The 19,537-nt window shown below is 47.1% G+C and overlaps 1 protein-coding gene and 1 long non-coding RNA gene across 2 annotated transcripts; one reads left to right on the top strand and one right to left on the bottom strand.

Annotated features, from left to right (window-relative positions):
• Nucleotides 1–11,773: 11,773 nt before the first annotated feature.
• LOC142568060 (uncharacterized) lies at nucleotides 11,774–16,527 on the top strand. Its single transcript, XM_075678144.1, has 3 exons — nucleotides 11,774–12,389; nucleotides 13,539–13,703; nucleotides 16,150–16,527. Exons 2-3 carry the CDS (start codon nucleotides 13,539–13,541, stop codon nucleotides 16,486–16,488), a joined length of 504 nt encoding a protein of 167 aa, XP_075534259.1. The 5' UTR covers nucleotides 11,774–12,389; the 3' UTR covers nucleotides 16,489–16,527.
• On the bottom strand, nucleotides 15,446–19,317 carry LOC142568061 (uncharacterized). The gene is made up of 3 exons (XR_012825360.1): nucleotides 18,876–19,317; nucleotides 18,457–18,633; nucleotides 15,446–16,478 (listed from the first exon to the last, which is right to left on the bottom strand). It is a non-coding gene; the product is annotated as an uncharacterized LOC142568061 (long non-coding RNA).
• Between the last annotated feature and the right edge of the window lie 220 nt (nucleotides 19,318–19,537).

Raw genomic sequence — 19,537 nt, 5'->3', positions numbered from 1 at the left:
CCGTCGCGCACTCCAAGACAAATCTTAACTAACGATTTTAAATTAGTAAACGTACGTATTATTTGCTTCTAATCAAGATAAGTCAACAATATTATAGTGTAAACGTTTTATTCACTACAATAAAGTAATTATGCAGCGTGTGCCACGAAACCTGGCAGTAAGCAACCCTGGGCGTCGCACCAGTCGCATTGTTGAAATCGCAATCATGTGAAATGAGCCCTCTAAAAATCGCATTGCGACGCGTGCGACAGCACCGATTTTCGTCGTTGCAGTCGCAGCATGTGAAACAGGCTTTACGGCCTTCGCATTCGTTTTTCTCCAAGAGTTACGCCTTTCGCCGCCGCCAGGGGCGCGACGACCCTACTGCTAGGAACCGCTCTCTGGCCGCCTGCTTCTGCGGCGGCGGGCGGTGATGGCCTGGTTTCGTGCTGTTTTTCCGCTGCTTCTTGTTCAACGATTCACCGAAACGAAAGAAAACAAAAGGAAATGATTTATCTACATGTCAGCCAATAAGTTCACACGTGAACGGAGTTTTCATAAAAAAATTCGAACCATAGAAACATCAAAGGTCATATCACTCTCGTTCCTGAAAGGTATGACAGGGAAATGACAGATGTTGCGGTCTGAAATGCCGAAGGTCGTATTTCGGTCAATTTCTTGCATGTCTCATAGTCCATGCCGAAGTTAAATGCTGGTAGAGAATTTAGTTAATGCGAAGGTTAACGGAATAGTTTATGGTTTATGGGGGTTTAACGTCCCAAAGCGACTCGGGCTATGAGGGACGCCAATGTGAAGGGCTCTGGAAATTTCGACCACCTGGCGTTCTTCAACGTGCACAGACACTGCACAGTACACGGGCCTCTAGAATTTCGCCTTCAAAGAAATGGCTCAGTAGCTTAGCACTCCAACCACTGAGCCATCGCGGCGGATTCATATAAGTTTCAATACCGCCATATTCATTGCTTTCTTTTTCTCGCCACATTGTCAGGAATAGGGGGTATCGTCCCCTGACTCGGCTACCTGACGAAGCCATTGTCGCCGCTGCTTCCGCGAACGGCATTCCTCGCAGCTGCGTGTCGAATTATGTCTCGAATTCCGACTCATCTGCCTTTACGTTGGTTTTCTAAGAATCCTCCCAAGGTCCGAATTCGCCGATCTTAACAATGTGCAGAAAAGCCTTCCAACTTGACTTCCCTCTTATGTGCGAAGCGCAAACGTCACTGTTGGTCTGCGCTTGCTTTTCTTTTTTTCCGAGCTTCGCATATTTCTCTCTTGGACGGGGAGTGCTCTCATCGCACTGTGAGCCGGCAGGCAGCGTGGCCTTTAGTGTTGTGAGCGCTGGTGCACGTTTCTACCCGTTTTTTCCACAGATTAAGTTATTTGCTGTGCGACGGTGTTTATTGCCCGCCGTTGATCATCCAACGCGGCGATGGTGTACTGCTTCGTACCGCTTTGCAAGTCGCAGTTGGGTAAGACTCAGGGCGTTTCTTTTCATCAATTCCCGAGTGATTCAGAACTGTTTGCAAAGTGGCTCAAAAACATCTCCAGATAAAATTTCGTCTTCAACGACAAGTCGGCATCGAGTGTGGTTTGCAGCCGGCATTTCGTCGCGAGTGACTACGTTTCAGGGTGCCGCATCAGAAAACTTTTGCCTGGTGCTGTGCCAACCGTGTCCGATGAGTATACCCGTGCTACATGGTGCCCAGTGTGAAAAAGCCTCGCAAGAAGCCTGCAGACAGAACCTGTGTACCTGGTCGAAAGCCGCATAAGCGCAAAGCGGAATCGCAAGAAAGCACGGACATTTCCGAGCTGCCAGATGACTATTCTGCTAAGAATCCTAGCATCTCTACTCAGACTATAAATAATGAGGCAAAGCGAGCAAGCGGGTATGTATCCCTGATGGGAAGGCTTCGTAAACAGGTTGCTTACCAACGCTCAAAATGCGGCAAGATACAGCAACAGCTTGACGCCGAAAGAAGAATTGTCCCCTTCTATCGTGGGAACAAAAGGCATGCGTCAGTTAAGAGAATTGTTGGCGATGCCCGAAAGGGGGACAAAAAGGCCACCTTTCTTTTACATCAGATAGACAGCTATGGGCAGATGCGACCAGCATATCCAGAAGAGGTAATAAGTGAATGCGTTGTGTGGCGGTTTCTTTCGCCTAAAGGATACGACCACGCTCGGACGTCTCAGCTGCTTACACTTCAAGCCAAATGCACTCTTCAACGTTACGTGGGGCCCAGCCCAACGTCGTCGGGGATGAGTGCTGCAATGAGGGAAAGGTTGACGTATGAAGCCTCACTGCTGAGTACCAAGCAGCATATAGACCGTTTTTTCGCAGGCGCCGCCATATTGTGAGCGCAGTGGCGCCGCCTATGAGCAGCGCCATACTGGCTTGGGTGAAAGCGGTCTTTTGCGTGGCAGATATACGCTCGGCAGTAGGTTCTGGCGTTTGTTTTCGCGGTCGTGCGGTCTGTTTAGTATGACGTGCGTCTTCTACGTAGTAAACGGTTCTGTGAGACGTGCTGAAGTGGTTTAAGGCATCATGGCCGGAATTTCTGCTGGCGTTGAGGTGGACAGAACACGCAACGCGATGTGTGCGCGCATATTCGAGTCTGCAATCAGCCTCGGAGATGAATTGTGTATTTCTGAATGTTCCAGTCACTAATGTGACCTTAGTGCAGTATTATCCTCTATTTCTAAGCTGCGGAAACATACGCGACGATCATAACAGCGTGATCGTGGGTACCGTTCTGCTACGATAGGAGCTGTGATGTTATAGTTTGGCAAGCGTTCAAACTGTTCGCTGCAGGTTACATTGCGTGACTACTTGGTTCGATGGGTGAGGTTTCCGCACCTGAATAAAATAGTTTTGGCAAGTGATAGCAGCATACCTTACAGTCTGAATTACGCTTGTCCAGCAAAGGGACTGTTTACGAACTGCGCGAGCGTCCTAAGCTGTGGTAAGTGCTGGATTACATATATCTTTGTTCTATATACCGCATGGTCCAAGCATACCGCATCAGCGGTTATATATTTATAAACGTTGTGCGGCGTGACTATGCGAGGCCCTATTGCGGCGTTAGCCCGTTTTCTCTTGCTTTTTCGAGAAAGAGGATTATAACCGAATTTCTTTTTCGGTTGTGTTTGTTCCGTTCACTACGACGCACTCACACGCATTACGGAAATTTTGTCCTCAGAAATAGGCATCGCATTCTTTTTATGCGATCCTTCATATATTATGGCTGTATGCAGGCAAAAAAGGCAATGCCGAAGCGCACAGCTTACATATGTACCGTGCTGGTTCACAAACCGCAGTGATCGCTGTGTTGAGCAGCGCCATCGGCCTCATGCAGGAAGGCTAGCGTAGACATATGGTAATTTGAAGCCTACTAGACTTGAAATGCGCGAGAACGATGCCGGTGCGTCACAAATATTTGATTGCGCCTGCCGCTTAGATGTTTCGTGGTTGCCTTAGGTTGGCCGTGCACGAGCACGCGCTCGTATGTTTATGCTTTGCTCCCTACGCCAAGCGTTCAGATATTGAGCAGATTTACCATTTCATGCTGCTAATACAGAGACACCGGGTTTCTTTGTTGAATTAAAACCGATATAAGTAAAATAGTTCACAACACATACACACACCGCGACTGATAATGTGCGTACACCGCGGCTTATAAAACGCGTCACATTTCTGCGCTCCCAAAAGATATTTCCGCCTACTGTAGTTACCGATGCACCGAAAGGCTTCCCTGACGACCTTATATGAACGGACACGGCGTAAATTTCACAAAATACCATCTAAAACATCTCAAAATCGCTCCGCAGCACGCGACAGCAATACTTTCAAGCAGCGCCGCGCCGGATCGCCCCAGCCAGAGAGGAGGAAAGGCTCTCCGCGCGCCCTATCCTCCTCGCCCGATGAAACGGTCTATAGCTACGTTAATAATTGACAAAGCCAGCATCAAGCCAAAATGCGCTTATGACAGAAAATCTGATGCAGTGTTCGGCTTCCGAGTCAAACCTAATAGTGACACGTCTTGCAGTTCAAAGGAAATCCTCGCAAATAGAGTCATGCTTTGTGCTTCATGGCCATCTACAGTTCTTACAGAATTCCCTGCTCGTACTACTTTACTAAGAAGCTCAGCGGGAGAGACCTATATGCGTGGACTAAAGAAATGATAGCCGCAGTCGAGTGATGTGGCTTTTTGGTTGTGCGCATTGTGACGGACAATTATTCTTCTCACACCACGATGTTTAAGCTTATGGGCAATGGCTGCCTGTCGACAGTAGTGAAGCACCCACAGGATCCTCATCGAGCAATTTTCTTAAGCTTCGACCCCTGCCATGTCCTAAAAAACATCCGAAGCCAGTTTCTTGAACGCGAGCTGACAGACAGTTCAGGTGTCATCTGCTGGGCATTTGTACAAAAGCTTTACGAGCTCCAGAAGGGGATGACTGTCAAGTTGGCACGCAACTTAACTCGCAAGCACGTCTACCCGACGAATCTAGAAAAAATGAATGTGCTGCGGGCTGTGCAAATATTCTCGCCCCAGGTAATAGCAGCAATAGAGCACCTCCAAGAAAACGCAAAAGGAGACCCTGCCTTCTACATTTTCAGAAAAGCTAGCTCCAGTCCATTTCATGAAGACAGTCAAACAGTTGTTCGATATTCATGACACGACATATGCTGGAAGCGGTAACAAGATGCTCATTACAAAAGCAGATGACACTCGCCTGCTGTGGTTAACCGGTGAGTTCACCTCCTATATGGAAGGCATACAACAGACTTCCAAAGCAGTAGGAAAAAGCGTTTTCACCGATGAGACCTTCCAGGCTCATCGGTCTACTACACTACAAGGTCACTACAAAGTCTACTGTACAAACGGTAGAATTCCTCCTGCGGAGGTGTCAACGCCATTCTCACCAGGAAACTCAACAGTGACCCCATTGAGGCCCTCTTCGGAAAATTAAGAATCATGTGCGGAGGGAACGACATGTTGGATGCGAGAGCTGTAACGGCGGCACTTGATCACATTGCCAAGACTGAGTCTTCAATTGGCAGCAGAGTAAAGACAATGCGTCGACGCCGAGGAAATGATTTCCACTCTGCCGCAAGCAGTCTTTGAACTGAAGCATTTCAAGGAAACTCCTGTCACCTCATCGCCCTATGTCACATACTCCGGTTTAACTTACGTCGCTGGATACATTCTCAAGTTGATCAGTGACTTCGGATGTGACGCTTACAGTATCCTTATTCAAACTATCGAGAGGACTGGTCCTCTCTACACTCTTCTGCAAGGCGAAGATTCCAGTGGACTGCACTACCCAAAACCAGATTTTGTTGCCCTCTCGGACAAGGTCGTATATTTCTTTGAAAAAGTTGTCTTGCACCTGCCACGCACAAATGTTTTGGAAATACTTCAAATCCTCATTCAGCCACAGCTTGAAAACTCGCCTTTGCTCAGTTTTTCAGAAGGAACCCACAACAGCCATGCCATGAGGTCTGCTTCTTTTATATCTGAAAAATTTCTCAATACTTCTTGTTAACTACACCAAGAAAGTCACCGACAGGAACGAGAAGCCAGCTAATTATGTGCATAAACCATCCAGGAAACTTTTCAGACTGTGAACTTTTCTTTTTGTTTGGCGCTCTTCTCACTTCCACAGTGTTGTTCATGCCATTTTCTTTGATGGGAAGTTGTTGATCACTCATACTAAACCGACGGAATCTGCAATAGATGTGCGTCAGTCGTGATGCTATAGATATGTAGAGTGTTTCAGCCAACTAATATGTTCTCAACGTATAACATATTGAAGTTATGGATCTGAGCGCACCGCATTGGACACCTTGAATTTAGCTGTGAATAAATTTGTTTTCGTTTCTATGAATCCGTCCAGCGTCATGAATTCATGCTAAATCCGCTTTCGTGCAAAACAAAAACGGCAGCGCTTAAGATTTCAGGAGCTATATTTTATACGCTTCGGAATTCTTAGGAATCTGTCATATAAACGCTTCAGGTCGCTTATAGTTCTACGCACTGGTTAAAACCCATCAGTAGGCAAACTGAAGAGGCTGATAGATTTGTTTCTCTCCAAATTTAACGGGTAGAAAGTGTTGACGCGAGTGAACCAAAGCCTCATGCGACCATGCAGTCATACTGAAGAAGAGCACGCGATGGCGCGCGGTAGTTAGTCTGTTGTTTATAACTCTTAGCTGTCAAATGGAAGAGGCTGATTGCGCGGTCTTTGCATAATGCATAGGGGTGAAATATCAGGACCTGACGGTTACCACTCACGCGGGACGGACTTGGAGCGGGCGCGCGTTCTCCTTCCGCGTGAACGGCGGTCGCAGCGGCGGAGCAGTGGGGCAGTGGCGACCCCACCGCGGTGCGGTGGGAGGCGGAAGCAGACCCCATTGCGAAGGCTGTAAGAGAAGCGCGCGCACCCCTCGAGACCGGCCGTGGCCTGTCAAGCGGTGTCGGGCTGGTTTCTAAATCGAATTTTGCGTGTGTGCTTGGTTTATTCGATAGTGAAGACGGTCAGCCGTAGCAGACAGTACCAAACAGCAGAATCTGCAGTTGGCATTTCGTCGGAAACAAAACGAGCAATAGCATGCACCATCCGGCATATGTACCAACCATTTTTCCTTCGCAATACCACCGCCAAGCCCCTTCAAACGCCACCGCACGAAACGAACGATACGAAAGGTAAATATTATCCATTCATTGCCAAGAATTATGTGGGAGGGAAGCTGCATTGTAATACGAGTACGAGTTGTGTGCGCGTACTGCTGGCGCACGCGCGACTAAGCCGCCTATGTGTTTTTAAATATGGACATGCGGATGAGGGCTCGGCGCTGAGATGCATCCGGTAAATTTGTGTAATTAGTGCTTAATGTAGCCAGCGTTGTTACGGATCCAGCAGCGGAGCACTCTGTGGCGACTGCTGTGGTGAAGTAACATCAGAATTTTTATGTCTAGCCCGAGAAATCTGGAATGTCTTCAGGCCAACTAATACTTCCGAAACCATAGCGCAGCACGACCGGAGCCATAGCTGCTAGATTTGCGAGGCAGGCTGCCACGCAAGCATAGCAACAGCATACGGCGCAACCGTTAAAGAAACACACGTGCTCGCCGCGACACACTGAAAATATATAAAGCTTAAAAAGCTTCTTTCGTCATTTCTTCACTTGATGGCGCTAGCTTCTTTACGAAAACTGTTCACTTGAAGCGGCGCGAAAACGGAAACATACGAACTATAATACGGCCGCGTACGTGTGTGTCGTCTGGTCGAGCGGCTGGAATATGCCGCGTTTCGTCGCCAGGGCGGCGTGCAACACACTCTTTTCGACGCGCCGCCTATCCAGCGCTGGTTCCCCATAGGCGGCGGGGCGAGTACGGCGCGAACGAGCGGATACAAGCCTGCACGACCGGCGTAAAGCGGCCATATTGGATAATGCTCTAAAAAAATGCGCATTTCCGCTTCCTGTTTTAGCAGCGCCATCTGGCGTCCACCTAGGCAAGTTCCATGCGCTGCCGCTGCTTAGTTTCGAACCACTGTGGAAGGTACGTTTCCCTTCTCTAAAGTTGTTCTTTATTCTATGGGGTGCCTTCCCACATTGGCATACACGGGAACGAGGAAGCGGACCGGCTCGCGAAAGCCGCCAACACTGCGCCAGTACCTCGGTCGCTTGTCACGCCATTCGATGTCGCCCGTCACACCGTGGCCGGCATGCTGTGAGCACGACACCCGGATCCCCACGTCGCCAGCGGCAAACCGCCGGAGCTGCTGCCACGCACGGGCCTTCACCGACGAGACCGGGCGCAGCGGCTTCGTCTCCGCATCGGCTGCTACCGCACCGCAGCAAGGACGCACTGCCTTCAAGGTACGGGAAGCCCCTTTTGCCTCAAGTGCGCCGATGTGGAGGACTTGGAGCATGTACTTTTGCGGTGCCCAGCGTGACGCGCTCACGAACGCGTACCGCCGCCTCAGCCTGCCGTGCGACAGCACCGAGGCGCTTCCTCTTCCCGTCGGCCCATTCCTCGGTGATCGGGCACGCCTTCACAGCGCTGCTCGAATACTTGGACGGCGCCGACCTGTACGAGCGGTTGTAGCCGCCGTGCCTTTCTTGACGTGCCTTCCTTCCTTGACCGCTGGGCTCTCTCTCCCTCCTATACTCAATTTTCTCCGCTACTCTTTTTATCCCTTTCCCCCCACCCGTACAGTGCTGTGGAGGTGCCCTCGCACGAGAGGCAGTAACGGCGCTGTACTATCTCATTTTCTCTTTTAAAACCACTCACACGAGATCAAGCTCTCCGAGCACTTGAGCGTTTCATCATCGGGTTAAATTCAAGGCTTTGTCAACCTTGGTGACTTCAAAAAGCCACAAGAGGTATCAGCAATGGACCACGGAATGATAATTATGTTTGTGCCTTTTGTGGGGAAGTGGAGACAGATTATCGGCGTCTTTGCAACCAAAGGGAATGTCAAAGGAGACATTTTATTAAAAATAATGATTGAGGCCCTCATGATTGTGGAGAAAGCTGGCCTCTTCGTAAACCATATTACATGTGATGGAGCCACGTGGAATAGGTGGATGTGGAGGCTGGCTGGGGTGTCTGCATGATCAAAGAATATTACCTGCAAATTTCACCACCCAGTTGATGCTCAGAGAAAATTGCATTTCGTATCTGATTTTCCTCATCTCATAAAGTGTCTGAGGAATGCCCTTCTGAAGACTGGATTCATCACTCCGGAAGGGCAGGCATATAGATGACACTGTGATGAAAAGAAACCTTAGCATAACTTGCTGTACTTGCATTACAGTAGGCTACGGTTAGGCCAATTATCAGGTGTTGAATCTTAGATAATCACACTCATGCAGTTCTATTGCTCTCTTAGGTGACAGTGGAACCCGTTCGAGAAGCATATCTTCTGGACTCCCCTGACCGCACGCTTAAGGTCATGCGAGGATTTACCGAAGCACACATGAGCCCCAACTCATTTGAAAGGATGAGGGTATCTTATGCACTTGAACTTTTCGGAACGAATGTCCTGAGGGCCATGTCTTTCTACAAGAAAGAGGTTGAAAGAAAATGCGGCAGAATAGTGGCCACGGAAAAGTTCTTCGAGTAAGTTGCATTTATGATGCGATTGTACAGCAGTAAACCTATTTCAGTTAACTTGAGTATTTTTGTTTCTGCTCTTTTTTGCAGGAAGATTAACAAGTTGGATCAAAGCGATGACATCAAAGTTTACTGCAGAGGCTTTGAGGTCCGCTTCGACTACTCCAGCAGCTTTAGAGGAATTTCTCCTTTATCTAAACAAATGGGAAGCTGGTACCCTTAACAAGGGTGGGTTTCTGAGTGATTCCACGACGACAGGACTGAGAGTCACTATTGCTAGCACATTGTCTCACTTGAAGTACTTGACAGAGAATGTAGGGTTCAAGTACTTGATGACCGCTCGCCTCAGCACCGACCCTGTGAGCATACGTTCGGCATAATTCGCCAATCCAGCGGTTGTAATGCCCACCCCTCGCCAGACCAGTTTCTTAACACAGTAAACTGTTTGTCATTTTACAACATGGCAAGGAGTGTGGACGGTGCAAATGGCAACCCTGATATCATACATGCACTTCTCAGCGTGAACGACAAAACTCCCAGCATTACTCCAAACAGCGTTGATGAGCTGCTCTCTCAGGGGAAGTTAGAAGCTGAAAACTGTCTAGCCACAGTAGAAGCTCCTCGTGCCAGCCACTCATCAGTAGTAGTAGAGAGGAGTGACCAGAGGCTAATATACTATGTAGCAGGCTACGTAGCAAGAAAATGCGTCCTGAAACTTAACTGCTGCCCGTGTGAGCAGCTCCTCGTCAGACGAACAGAAGCCAGAGCACACCTGCTACCCTCAGAATACACTGAGCAGTGTGACTGGGGCGGACTTTTGTATCCGTCACAACATTTGTACTCATTCATTGAAACTTTCGAGACTATATTCACAGAATGTGAAGCGTTTCAGAACTGCACACGAACAGCATCTGCGATGTTGTGGCTCTGTGAAGAGTAATTTTCTTTGCTCCAATGGTGTTGGATGCGACCTTCACAAGGAAGACGTAAGCATGAGAATTGTTTCCTTCTATGTCCTCACGCGTCTCCACTTTTTATTGAAGAGTATAAACTGCTCGAGAAGCGCAAAGCAACAGAGAGCTAAGCATATCAAGCTCAGCAGGATTACCTAGGCGCCTAGATTTACACTGACGCCTGTTTGGTAGCAGTGCTTTTGTCCAGAATAAAATGTTTTCATACATTCTTTCAGAAATATTTCTTTGCAATCGCGGCCTCGGCGGACGCATTTTGATGTACACCCGTTCATATCGAGCATACACACGTAGTTCCTTGAAGTTTCGTGTAGCCAGATTTGTACCTAAAATCTCACTGCTCAGAGCTTCCGAGACAAAACTGTTTTCACTATTAAAAAAACAATAATAATAATAATATTTGGGGTTTTACGTGCCAAAACCACTTTTTGATTATGAGGCACGCCGTAGTGGAGGACTCCGGAAATTTTGACCACCTGGGGTTCTTTAACGTGCACCTAAATCTAAGCACACGGGTGTTTTCGCATTTCGCCCCCATCGAAATGCGGCCGCCGTGGCCGGGATTCGATCCCGCGACCTCGTGCTCAGCAGCCCAACACCACTATTAAAAAAAAACAATTTATTCTTTTTTTGTTAACGTTTTGAGCAATGTAAGCATTCAGGAGCCAAGCATGCGCTTCGGACCGATCGTGCTCTTCCGATGAGCGCCCCGAACAAGTGCGAACAGCGGTTCAGGTTAAAAGTTCGGCATCGCCATCTGGCAGCTTTCCGCGCAAATGGCCTCGGCGCACGGATCGCCCTCCTTCCACTTATTAGCCCCGAGAACACGGAGGAAGGAAACTCAGGAGAGGCCCTGACGTCACTCTTTGGGAAGCTAAAGTGAAGCCGGAAGATGGCGTTGCTGATAGCGTTGCTCCTCCTATCGGGCCAGCTCTCTCTTGTTTACATTTCTCGCGAAACCACGCCGCGCTGCGCGCAACCGTGGTTCTCGGACGCACGCGCTCCGCAGCAATACTAAACAATCGTGAGCACGATAGCATGATTCCGCCAAAGAGGGCAATATTTCCCGCGGATATTCGTTCGCCCGTTGCCATTGCCGTGGCGCCGTACATTACGTACAGCGTTGCACGCGCGTTCATATCACGAACTTTAGTTCCTCGTGTCCCACCTGGCCACAGCAAAATCCAGGAGAGCACGGTCCAGCTAACGCACCGCAACAAAACACGGAGACCAACGCGAACCTGCCCGCACAGCGCCTTTGCCACGATACGAAACCTACGGAGCAGCCCGTGTGAGCGCACAGAACCAAAACAAAGCCTCCATTGTGGCCCGAAAGGCGTGGCCGCTACGGCAAACGAATAAAAAATCAGCAAGAGGAGAACCTACTACGTCATTTCCTCCACACTTTTCTCCCAGCGCGCGGAGGGGGTAGGGCACGGAGGAAGGAAACTAAGGAGAGGCCCTGATGTCACTCTTTGTGAAGCAAAAGTGAAGCCGGAAGTCGGCGTTGCTCATGGCGATGCTCCGCCTTTTGGGCCACCCTCCTCTCTTGTTTACATCTTTCGCGAAACCACGCCGCGCTGCGCGTGGTTTCACGCGCGGAGCGCGTGCGCTCGCGCAACATCCGGCAGAGCACGTCGCAGGTAACACAGCGCAACAAGACACGGTGACTAAAGGCCCAACCACACGCAGCCCGGGATACGCGTCTCGCTACGCGTACACGTAAGCGTACGCGTCTGCGTGCGCGTACGCGGGTGATGAAGGGAAGGGCGTCCAGCCACACGATACGCGCACACGTGCGCGCTTCGCTGCGCGTAGCACAGGGCTGACAGACCAGCTGCCCAGCGATGGCGGAAACGGTCGTCTTTGGCTTTGAGAAAAGTTTATCTTTAATTTCTTTATGGCTAGCCATGTTTATTTAATTTATCAATGTTAGAGCTAGTACATTGTTTTTAAGTTGAGAAACGCACGCTGTTCGTATCTATACATCCTTATGGCAAGAAAAGCTACATCAATTATCAACATCACGCGCGATAGCGTCTGCTTGCTCACAACTGCAGCTGACATCTGCGCGCGACCACGCACGACGTTGCTGCCGAGCCCTTGCTTAGCCGCTTGCTTCGCCGGCATCAGCGTTCTCTCCCCGTAATGTACCACATGAGAAAGAAGCTTTTGCTGCTGCTGCTCTTAAAACGGCGGCGGGAGCGCAGAAAGCGTCTGCGGCCTCTGCGGCGGCGACGTTGGTGGGTCCGGCCAGTCTTTCAACTGCGTAAAGAAGGACTTTACGGCTGTGAGTAACTTCTTTCCTTTCGATGATCTACAGTGGTAGAACTAGGAGCCAGTGTTTGGACATGGAGACTTATCTTCGTTAGGACAGCAATTACTTATCAGCGTTTTTAAGTGCGCGCATAAGCGAAAGGGTTAAAGTAGTAATGCGGAGATCGTACTCGCAGAGCGCGAACGCCCAATTCGCAGAACAGCATCGCGTCGTCGGTGCAAGGTTCGTCCAGGTTGACAGCACCGATCGAAACGATAACGTGACGCACGCGAACAGGCGGAACGACAAGAGCAGGGTGTAGTGCGGAAAGCGCGAAAGCATAGGCGAAGATCGGGCTGATTAGCCGCCGGAAGCATACAGATAGTATATTGGATACGTGGTGACAACACCTCACGACGTTTCAACCGCCGTCTGTCTAACCCGTGTATGCCGTACGACATACGGTCATTAACTGTTCAGCGTCAGAGGGGAAGAAGCGCTTAATTGATTCAACAGACAATCTGTAATATTAATTTGGGGCTCCCTTCATTATTAACAGTAGACCATACTGTTTACACAGAGCTTGTGTAGCAGCCTCTTTTCTTGCACAAAATTTGTAAGGATTAAGTTTTGTAATACATTTTCTGCTATTCGATATTTTATTTGATATCCAGATTATTTTTTCTTCATTTGATTCGATTCTAAATCTACTTTTCGGTATTAGCACACCCCTACAAAAAGCTAAGGACTGCTAGTTATATTTGTGCCATTAGTATAGCACATAGATTCAAGAACACCTTTCTACACGTGTTGGTTGTCTTATATGAAGCTTGTGGAGGAGATACGATTTCCTATATTTTCTGTCTCTCAGAATTGTGACTGTAGAATATGAAGTGTAATGTAATTAAATTGTGACCTGGGGGGCAGGTTAAAATTCTGTGCGACTAATTTCGGAAGTTTCTTGGCAGTGGCCGCACGATTTTAATATACCGTTGACTGGCTCTCCTGTTTTGCCGAACCACTGTTTGTATTCAAGCACATAAACAAAGCAGGGGGTAAAATTAATGATGGCTAGTGGCTATACGTGTGTGTCTGTGAAAAGTGTACAGCTCCTGATACCTGCGCGTGTATATGGGCAGGGCATGGTCTTGCTGCCAGGCAATAATGCACCATTTTTTACAGATGCAACGGATACGTCAGGATGACCACGGATTTTTCTACAAGTTCTTTCGCAAGGCGCCGCAGCTCTTGGACAAGCTATTGAGCTTTTTAGCAGAGGCCCTCACACGGCAGCACCACATTCGAGAAACCCCTGGAGCCTGGAGAACGACTTGCTGTAGCATTGAGGTTGGTAAAGGACAGTTGCCCCTAGAGTAATAATGTGCGATTGCAGGAATACAGAACACCGTTTCTTTGTCATTTAATGTATCATTTATTTTATTTTATTTACATATTACTGCCCGCCGCCTTTTGGAAGCCAAATCAGGAAGGAGCCACAAAACATTGAAGCAAAACAAAAGAAAGAAGGAAACGACTGACAATGAGCGTGCATAAAAAATACTAATACATAATAATAATAATAATATATTAATAATAATCTTTATTTCTCTCTTTCCACAGAATACAGAATTATACACAACTAACTATTTATTAACTCATAAACACATAAAAAAATGGGACACGAAATGCTGATACAAAACGAGAAATAGTAATGATGGTACTGACAATGCGCGTGAAAAGAAATACAAGAAAAAAATGATCGCATGAGCACAGAGACTGAAAGTTTCCACTTACTGCATCACCAGTGTAACAGTTACGGCTAACTCTAAAAAAAACTGCCATCGACTGGCATCGCACAAAAGCTACCTCAGTGCTTTTGACCTTGCGCAACCTGTAAAACATGCACTGAGGTATGCTTGCACATGTAGTATTAAACAAAGGTGGTAGCTAACCTACACAAATGAATTTTGATCGTATGTCACCTGAAAAGGGCCCCCCACAGCCATGTAGATCATTGTGAAAAAAAATCATGTCATCATAATTAGTATTCAAACAATTGAAACATGCGTACTAATTTTTTTTCAACTTGCATTCAAGCTACTTGGCATCCCGGTAAGACATAAAAGACGTTGCCTTGACTTACTGTGTGGGGATTGAGGCGGCTAGACTCTGCAGTGGTGTGTAAGTCATATAGTGGCGATCGTGCCTGCAAAGTATTAAACAACTGCAGAACAGCACGACAGCCGCAGAAATTTCTTACATTTTTTTCAGCTTAAGAAATTTTTTAAAGCTCACATGCTGTTCACGGCTCCCGTCAGGTAGCCCTGCTTCCTGCCAGTGAAGCAGGGTCATACGTATAAATGTCTCATTTACACACTGCCTTCAATGTCACTGATTACGTACAAAGACTTTGGCCAAACATCCAATGCAGAACATGCAAAACCAATTCTGGAACTGAGCCACGGAACACAAAGAAAAAAAATGCAAGGAATGTGGCTTGTGGATGATAGTTGTGGGAGAGGTAGAGGTTGTCTATGTTGGCAGTGAACCTCGCCTCCTGGCTATGTGGTGGCAAGACTTTTGCCTTTCTGCTACCTCTTCTAATAATAATAAAACAATATGAAAAATGCTTGCGCTGCTAGAACGCCCCGACAGGCTTTACAACTTGCAGCATATAACCGAAATTTTCAGTGGGGTCTGGTTGAAGGTTTATTACATTTTTTTTATTTACAGGCATGTACAGGCATCTCTACATGCATGCACAAACTCTTCATGCACAGGTGGTGAACTCAAAAAGGTTCATTGCTGCAAGACAGGCTGAATGAGTAAACACAGATGAAAGCGATAAACATCTGTCTTGCAACAACAAACCTTTAGTTGCAAGTCAGTGCTTCTTTATCGTAGGTGTGTTGCTAAAACATGTTCACACATCTCTACAGCAGCAATGGCCAGCCAACCAGGCCCACAGATATCAACTTTATGAAATTCTTCAATACCGCACAAAAATATGGATACAACACAATGTAAAATGAACAAAAAAGAAGAGCTGAGGGGCTTTGACATGACAACAACAGACAAGGAAACATATATAAAGCATAAAGGAAAATAACTCATTTTATTTGTAATGTCAACATCACAAGGAGAAGGGAAATGAAAGTGGTCAAAATATAACTTGCCACTGGTGGGAGCTAAAACCAAAACCAATTGAGCTGGAGGCTGTTCCACCATCAATTTCATAGAATGTTTATGTGTACTAGATTAGGCTCTTGGAGTGTTCTTGCATGAGTAGCGTTGGCTAACACTGCCAGGGTGAGATCCAGTACATGCACATTCAGGCCCAAGAAAGTTTGCAGAGGGATAGCCATTGCTGCAGCTCTACTGGTAAAGCAATGCAAGCATAATTCAAAGTTTGTGGGTTTGTCTCCCATTAGTGAGAAGCTACCTTCTTATATACTTTCATTTTCCTCCTTATTTTTCCATTTCGATATAAAGTAATTAAATTCATCAATGATTTCCTTTTGTTTCATTGTCTCTTGGCTTTATTATACAAAAAGTACACATTCAAAAACATTAATCTTTGAATTACTCTCCTACTTGCATCAATGTAATTTTCATGTCGAAATGCGTATCCTCACTGACCTCTCTAATGTGTTTGAGCAGAGAGACGGCAAAAGTTCGAGGTCGTCCTGTGGTTTGCATCTTTTGATTGCACTTGAAACATTGCCTAATTCCTCCAATATTAACTGACTCTAATCTTTCTTTTTCCTTTTCCTCCCCCTTGACTTTGCTTCAGAAGCAATGCTTCCTAACGTATCCAGCCTACGACTGCCTGCTGAAGCCAGCGATGCTTCTGACTGCGGACTGCTGTGGTGTGCCTCAGAATCCTCAGGAACCAGAACTTCTTGAAACATCGGTGATTCAAGAGATTCTAAAATGCCCTGAGACTCCACAGACTCATGCGACGCCGAAGACAGAGTCGATGCTGGCGCTTGTGACTTCACTTGACGGTGATGGCACTTCCAAGTGTTGCCAGATCGGAAAACTGGCACATTTTTTGTTAAGATGTCTGCAGCACTTCCCTCCTCACTCAATGGGGGCACTGGTGGAAGGTTGGCGGACATCCTGCATGTGAGCGTAATAAGGGTTGCACATACTGTCAATGTGTAAATAATGTGCCAGTCTGGATGCAAAAATATGAAGGCTCAAATCCGTCCACATTTGTTTTAGTGTGTGATTTTATTAGCGTACACTGAAGCTCTGAATCAGTTTTGTAGGGACAAAAGTGGCTTGCCTATACAACCAGAATGAACAGTTTCTGCATGCGCATAAGTGTAGCTTTTGTATCTTTTTCTGTTTTTGCTTGTGATGCATTTAAGCAGTTCTTACGAGATCTGCATGCCTAAAGCCTAGTGATTACTTCTACTCAAAACAGTGCATGATATTTGGAATGTTTCAGTTTTGAAATAATTAGCAGGAAGCATTCCACTACATTTACTCAGTAAAACCACTTAATAAATTTCATGTTGAAAGACCTATGCTTGCACTCTCTAAACATAGAGTAGTAGTACTGTTAGGTCTTGCTTTAGTATAAGGCTCTCTCCTGTTCTAGTTTTTCTACTGGAAACGTTTTTGGCTTGTAACTTTGTTTTCCTTTCACTTGTTTGTAAACTTCATCTCATTCTAAACTGTTTTTCTTAACTGAATGTACGTCTAAACACAGTGTGAAGCTGTGTACGTAGTAATCAGGGCATTTGTTGTTTGTATTTAGGAAGTTACATCTAATAATGTTTGCCTTCTTGCCATCTGCCTTGTAAAGGGTGTTTTGGCCCAGCAAAGCTGACCTTAGCGAGCAAACCCTTCCAGAAGGTTTCTTACAGCCAAGCTTTTTTTGCCTCTTCTCTGGACTTTCCTACCGCTGCTCCTACTGTCTTGCCAAATAGCTCGCCTCATACTGATATTAATGCAGTCGTTGCACCATTGTCATCCCAGCTGACTACTGGCTACTGTGTTGCACGAGTGACCAGTACTGGACGTAATGCAAATACCAATTAAAATAATGTAACTAGATCGTGGTTTTAGCATGTAAAATTTCAATAATCATTTTTTGCACAGTGAAAATGTGTTAAACTGGATCATCTAGTCCTTCCTTGAAAATTTTGCTAAGCAGGAACAGCGTTCTCCACAAACATCGTGAAAGCTTCGCTTAAACGAGTAACCACACCACCTGGGATCTGCAGAATAACCGCAGGCTGATAATTAGGTAAGGACACTGCTGAGCAGACACAAAAAGAATTATCAATTACACAGCTGACAATGTCGTCAGTACTATGGCGCATTTATTCCTACAGCATGATGACATTGAATGAATCCCTAAGCAAGCTAGGTAATATTTGAGGGTCTGTGATGAAGCACCGATTTGCACACTGCTGGCAAGCAACAAAATGCAAAATTAAAACTGTGCATTGAAGTGCCCAAGGTACACATGAATATTGCAACATTCAATACTCAGTTAAATACTGGCCATTGACTTGCACGCTGCCTTCTAGGATCAGTGCACAGAATAAAAAAAAACTACTTGCATGTTTTGTGTTTTGTTTTTGTGTGTGCATCATGCAAGCCCTTTTCTTTTTATTCATCCTGCTAATTTGTATGTGATAGTCTCTGTACTTCTGTCTTATGATTTACTGTTAGGTTTTTAAGTGCTATTTTACTTGTTATTTTGTACCTGTATTTCTGCTTTCTCTGCTCCCCACTGCAAAGCCAAACTGGCTTTGTGGGTACCTAAATAAATATACAAAGCTATTCTTGTACTGCTTGTATGTCCCCTCACCGGATCACATTTAACGAAATATGCGATAATCGGAGCGGCGATGCAGCACAAATATTTTATCGCCAATTAGACAAAGCTGAATATAATGCATACTGTGCGTCGACTTGCTTGTGTAAGCACAATATTGAGTCGATTCCCATAAGTGCGGTGCATTGCCAGCTATAACACAAACATACGGCATCGCCGGTTAACGTGGTAAAGGGAAAGCACTAAAATCCCGTGTTTCATTTTTAACACGCCGGCTAAGGTGGAAACTTCAAGATCACTTACGGTCTACTCTCCATTGTGTGGCGCAGAAACATCATCTGGTCGAAAAACAGCCAGATGACGTCGTCCTGAACGTCGTCTGGCACGGCGCGGCTCTTTTCTTTCTGAAACGTATTCCCAGGCGCCGAAATTTATTCCCCGCGGACTTCCATCACTTCTGCAGCGCTGGGATAACGTCATCTGCACAGATGAAACGCGTTTTAGACATCTGCGAGTCGGCTGATGAGAGAGGCAGCTTATACCAGTGCCACACAGCTAGGCTTTCGATGGCGATCGAGCGCGATCAAATTTCTCGATCACGATCGGTTCTACGCACATTGCGCGGTACAGGCAATCGTGATCACAAAATCCGACCCCGATCGGGCTCGATCGCGATTGAAACTGCTCCGCTGTGACGCCCGTATAAAATTCCGAGCACTCGCCTGTTCGGCAGCGTTGGGAATGACGATCCACGACCACCTCGTCAAGTGCTTGTTCTAGTGGCGCTTGTGTTTCGCCTGCTACCAAAGCGCAGGTCGAGCCTCAGCGCAGGCGATCAGCGCTTCGTTGTTGATCGCCTCCATAGCCTCTGTGCTCCATCGACACGAAACCAGCAGCGACTCCCGGCGTCTCCGCACGATTCTGAAACTTCAACAACCTTTCCGAACCGCCGGAAGTGTACATGCGGCCCACGTGACGTCGGTGCACAAGCTGCCACTTCCGTCGCGTACGCTCAAACAGACGCCCAAGATCAAGACCTCCTTGACGCGCGCGTTTCCTGCGCGTCTGCCCTCTCTAGACGCGTAGGACAGGCGCGTACGGCCTCGCAGACGCGTGACGCGCAGCCAGGCGCGCACGATTCACCGCGTGTGGTTGGGCCTTAACGCAAACCCGCCCACACAGCGCCTTTGCCACGGCACGAAACCTACCAGAGCAACACGTGTGAGCTCAAAACCATAACAACGCCGCCATTGTGGCCCAAAGGCGTGGCCATACAGCAAAAAAAAAGCAGCAAAAAAAATGAGAACCTACTACGTCATTTCCGCCACACTTTTCTCCTAGCGCGCGGAGGGAGTAGGGCCTCTCCTTAGTTTCCTTCCTCCGT

This window comes from Dermacentor variabilis, unplaced genomic scaffold, assembly GCF_050947875.1.
Source record: "Dermacentor variabilis isolate Ectoservices unplaced genomic scaffold, ASM5094787v1 scaffold_16, whole genome shotgun sequence".
NCBI lineage: Eukaryota > Metazoa > Arthropoda > Arachnida > Ixodida > Ixodidae > Dermacentor > Dermacentor variabilis.
Note: the sequence above shows the minus strand (reverse complement) of the source record. Positions and strands in the feature narration are given on the sequence as shown.

Excerpts from the sequence above, each read along its gene's own strand:
- LOC142568060 (XM_075678144.1), top strand. The coding sequence starts at position 13,539 with ATGCAACGGATACGTCAGGATGACCACGGATTTTTCTACAAGTTCTTT. Across the intron at positions 13,704-16,149 it reads CGACTTGCTGTAGCATTGAG|AAGCAATGCTTCCTAACGTA; the intron begins GTTGGTAAAGGA and ends ACTTTGCTTCAG.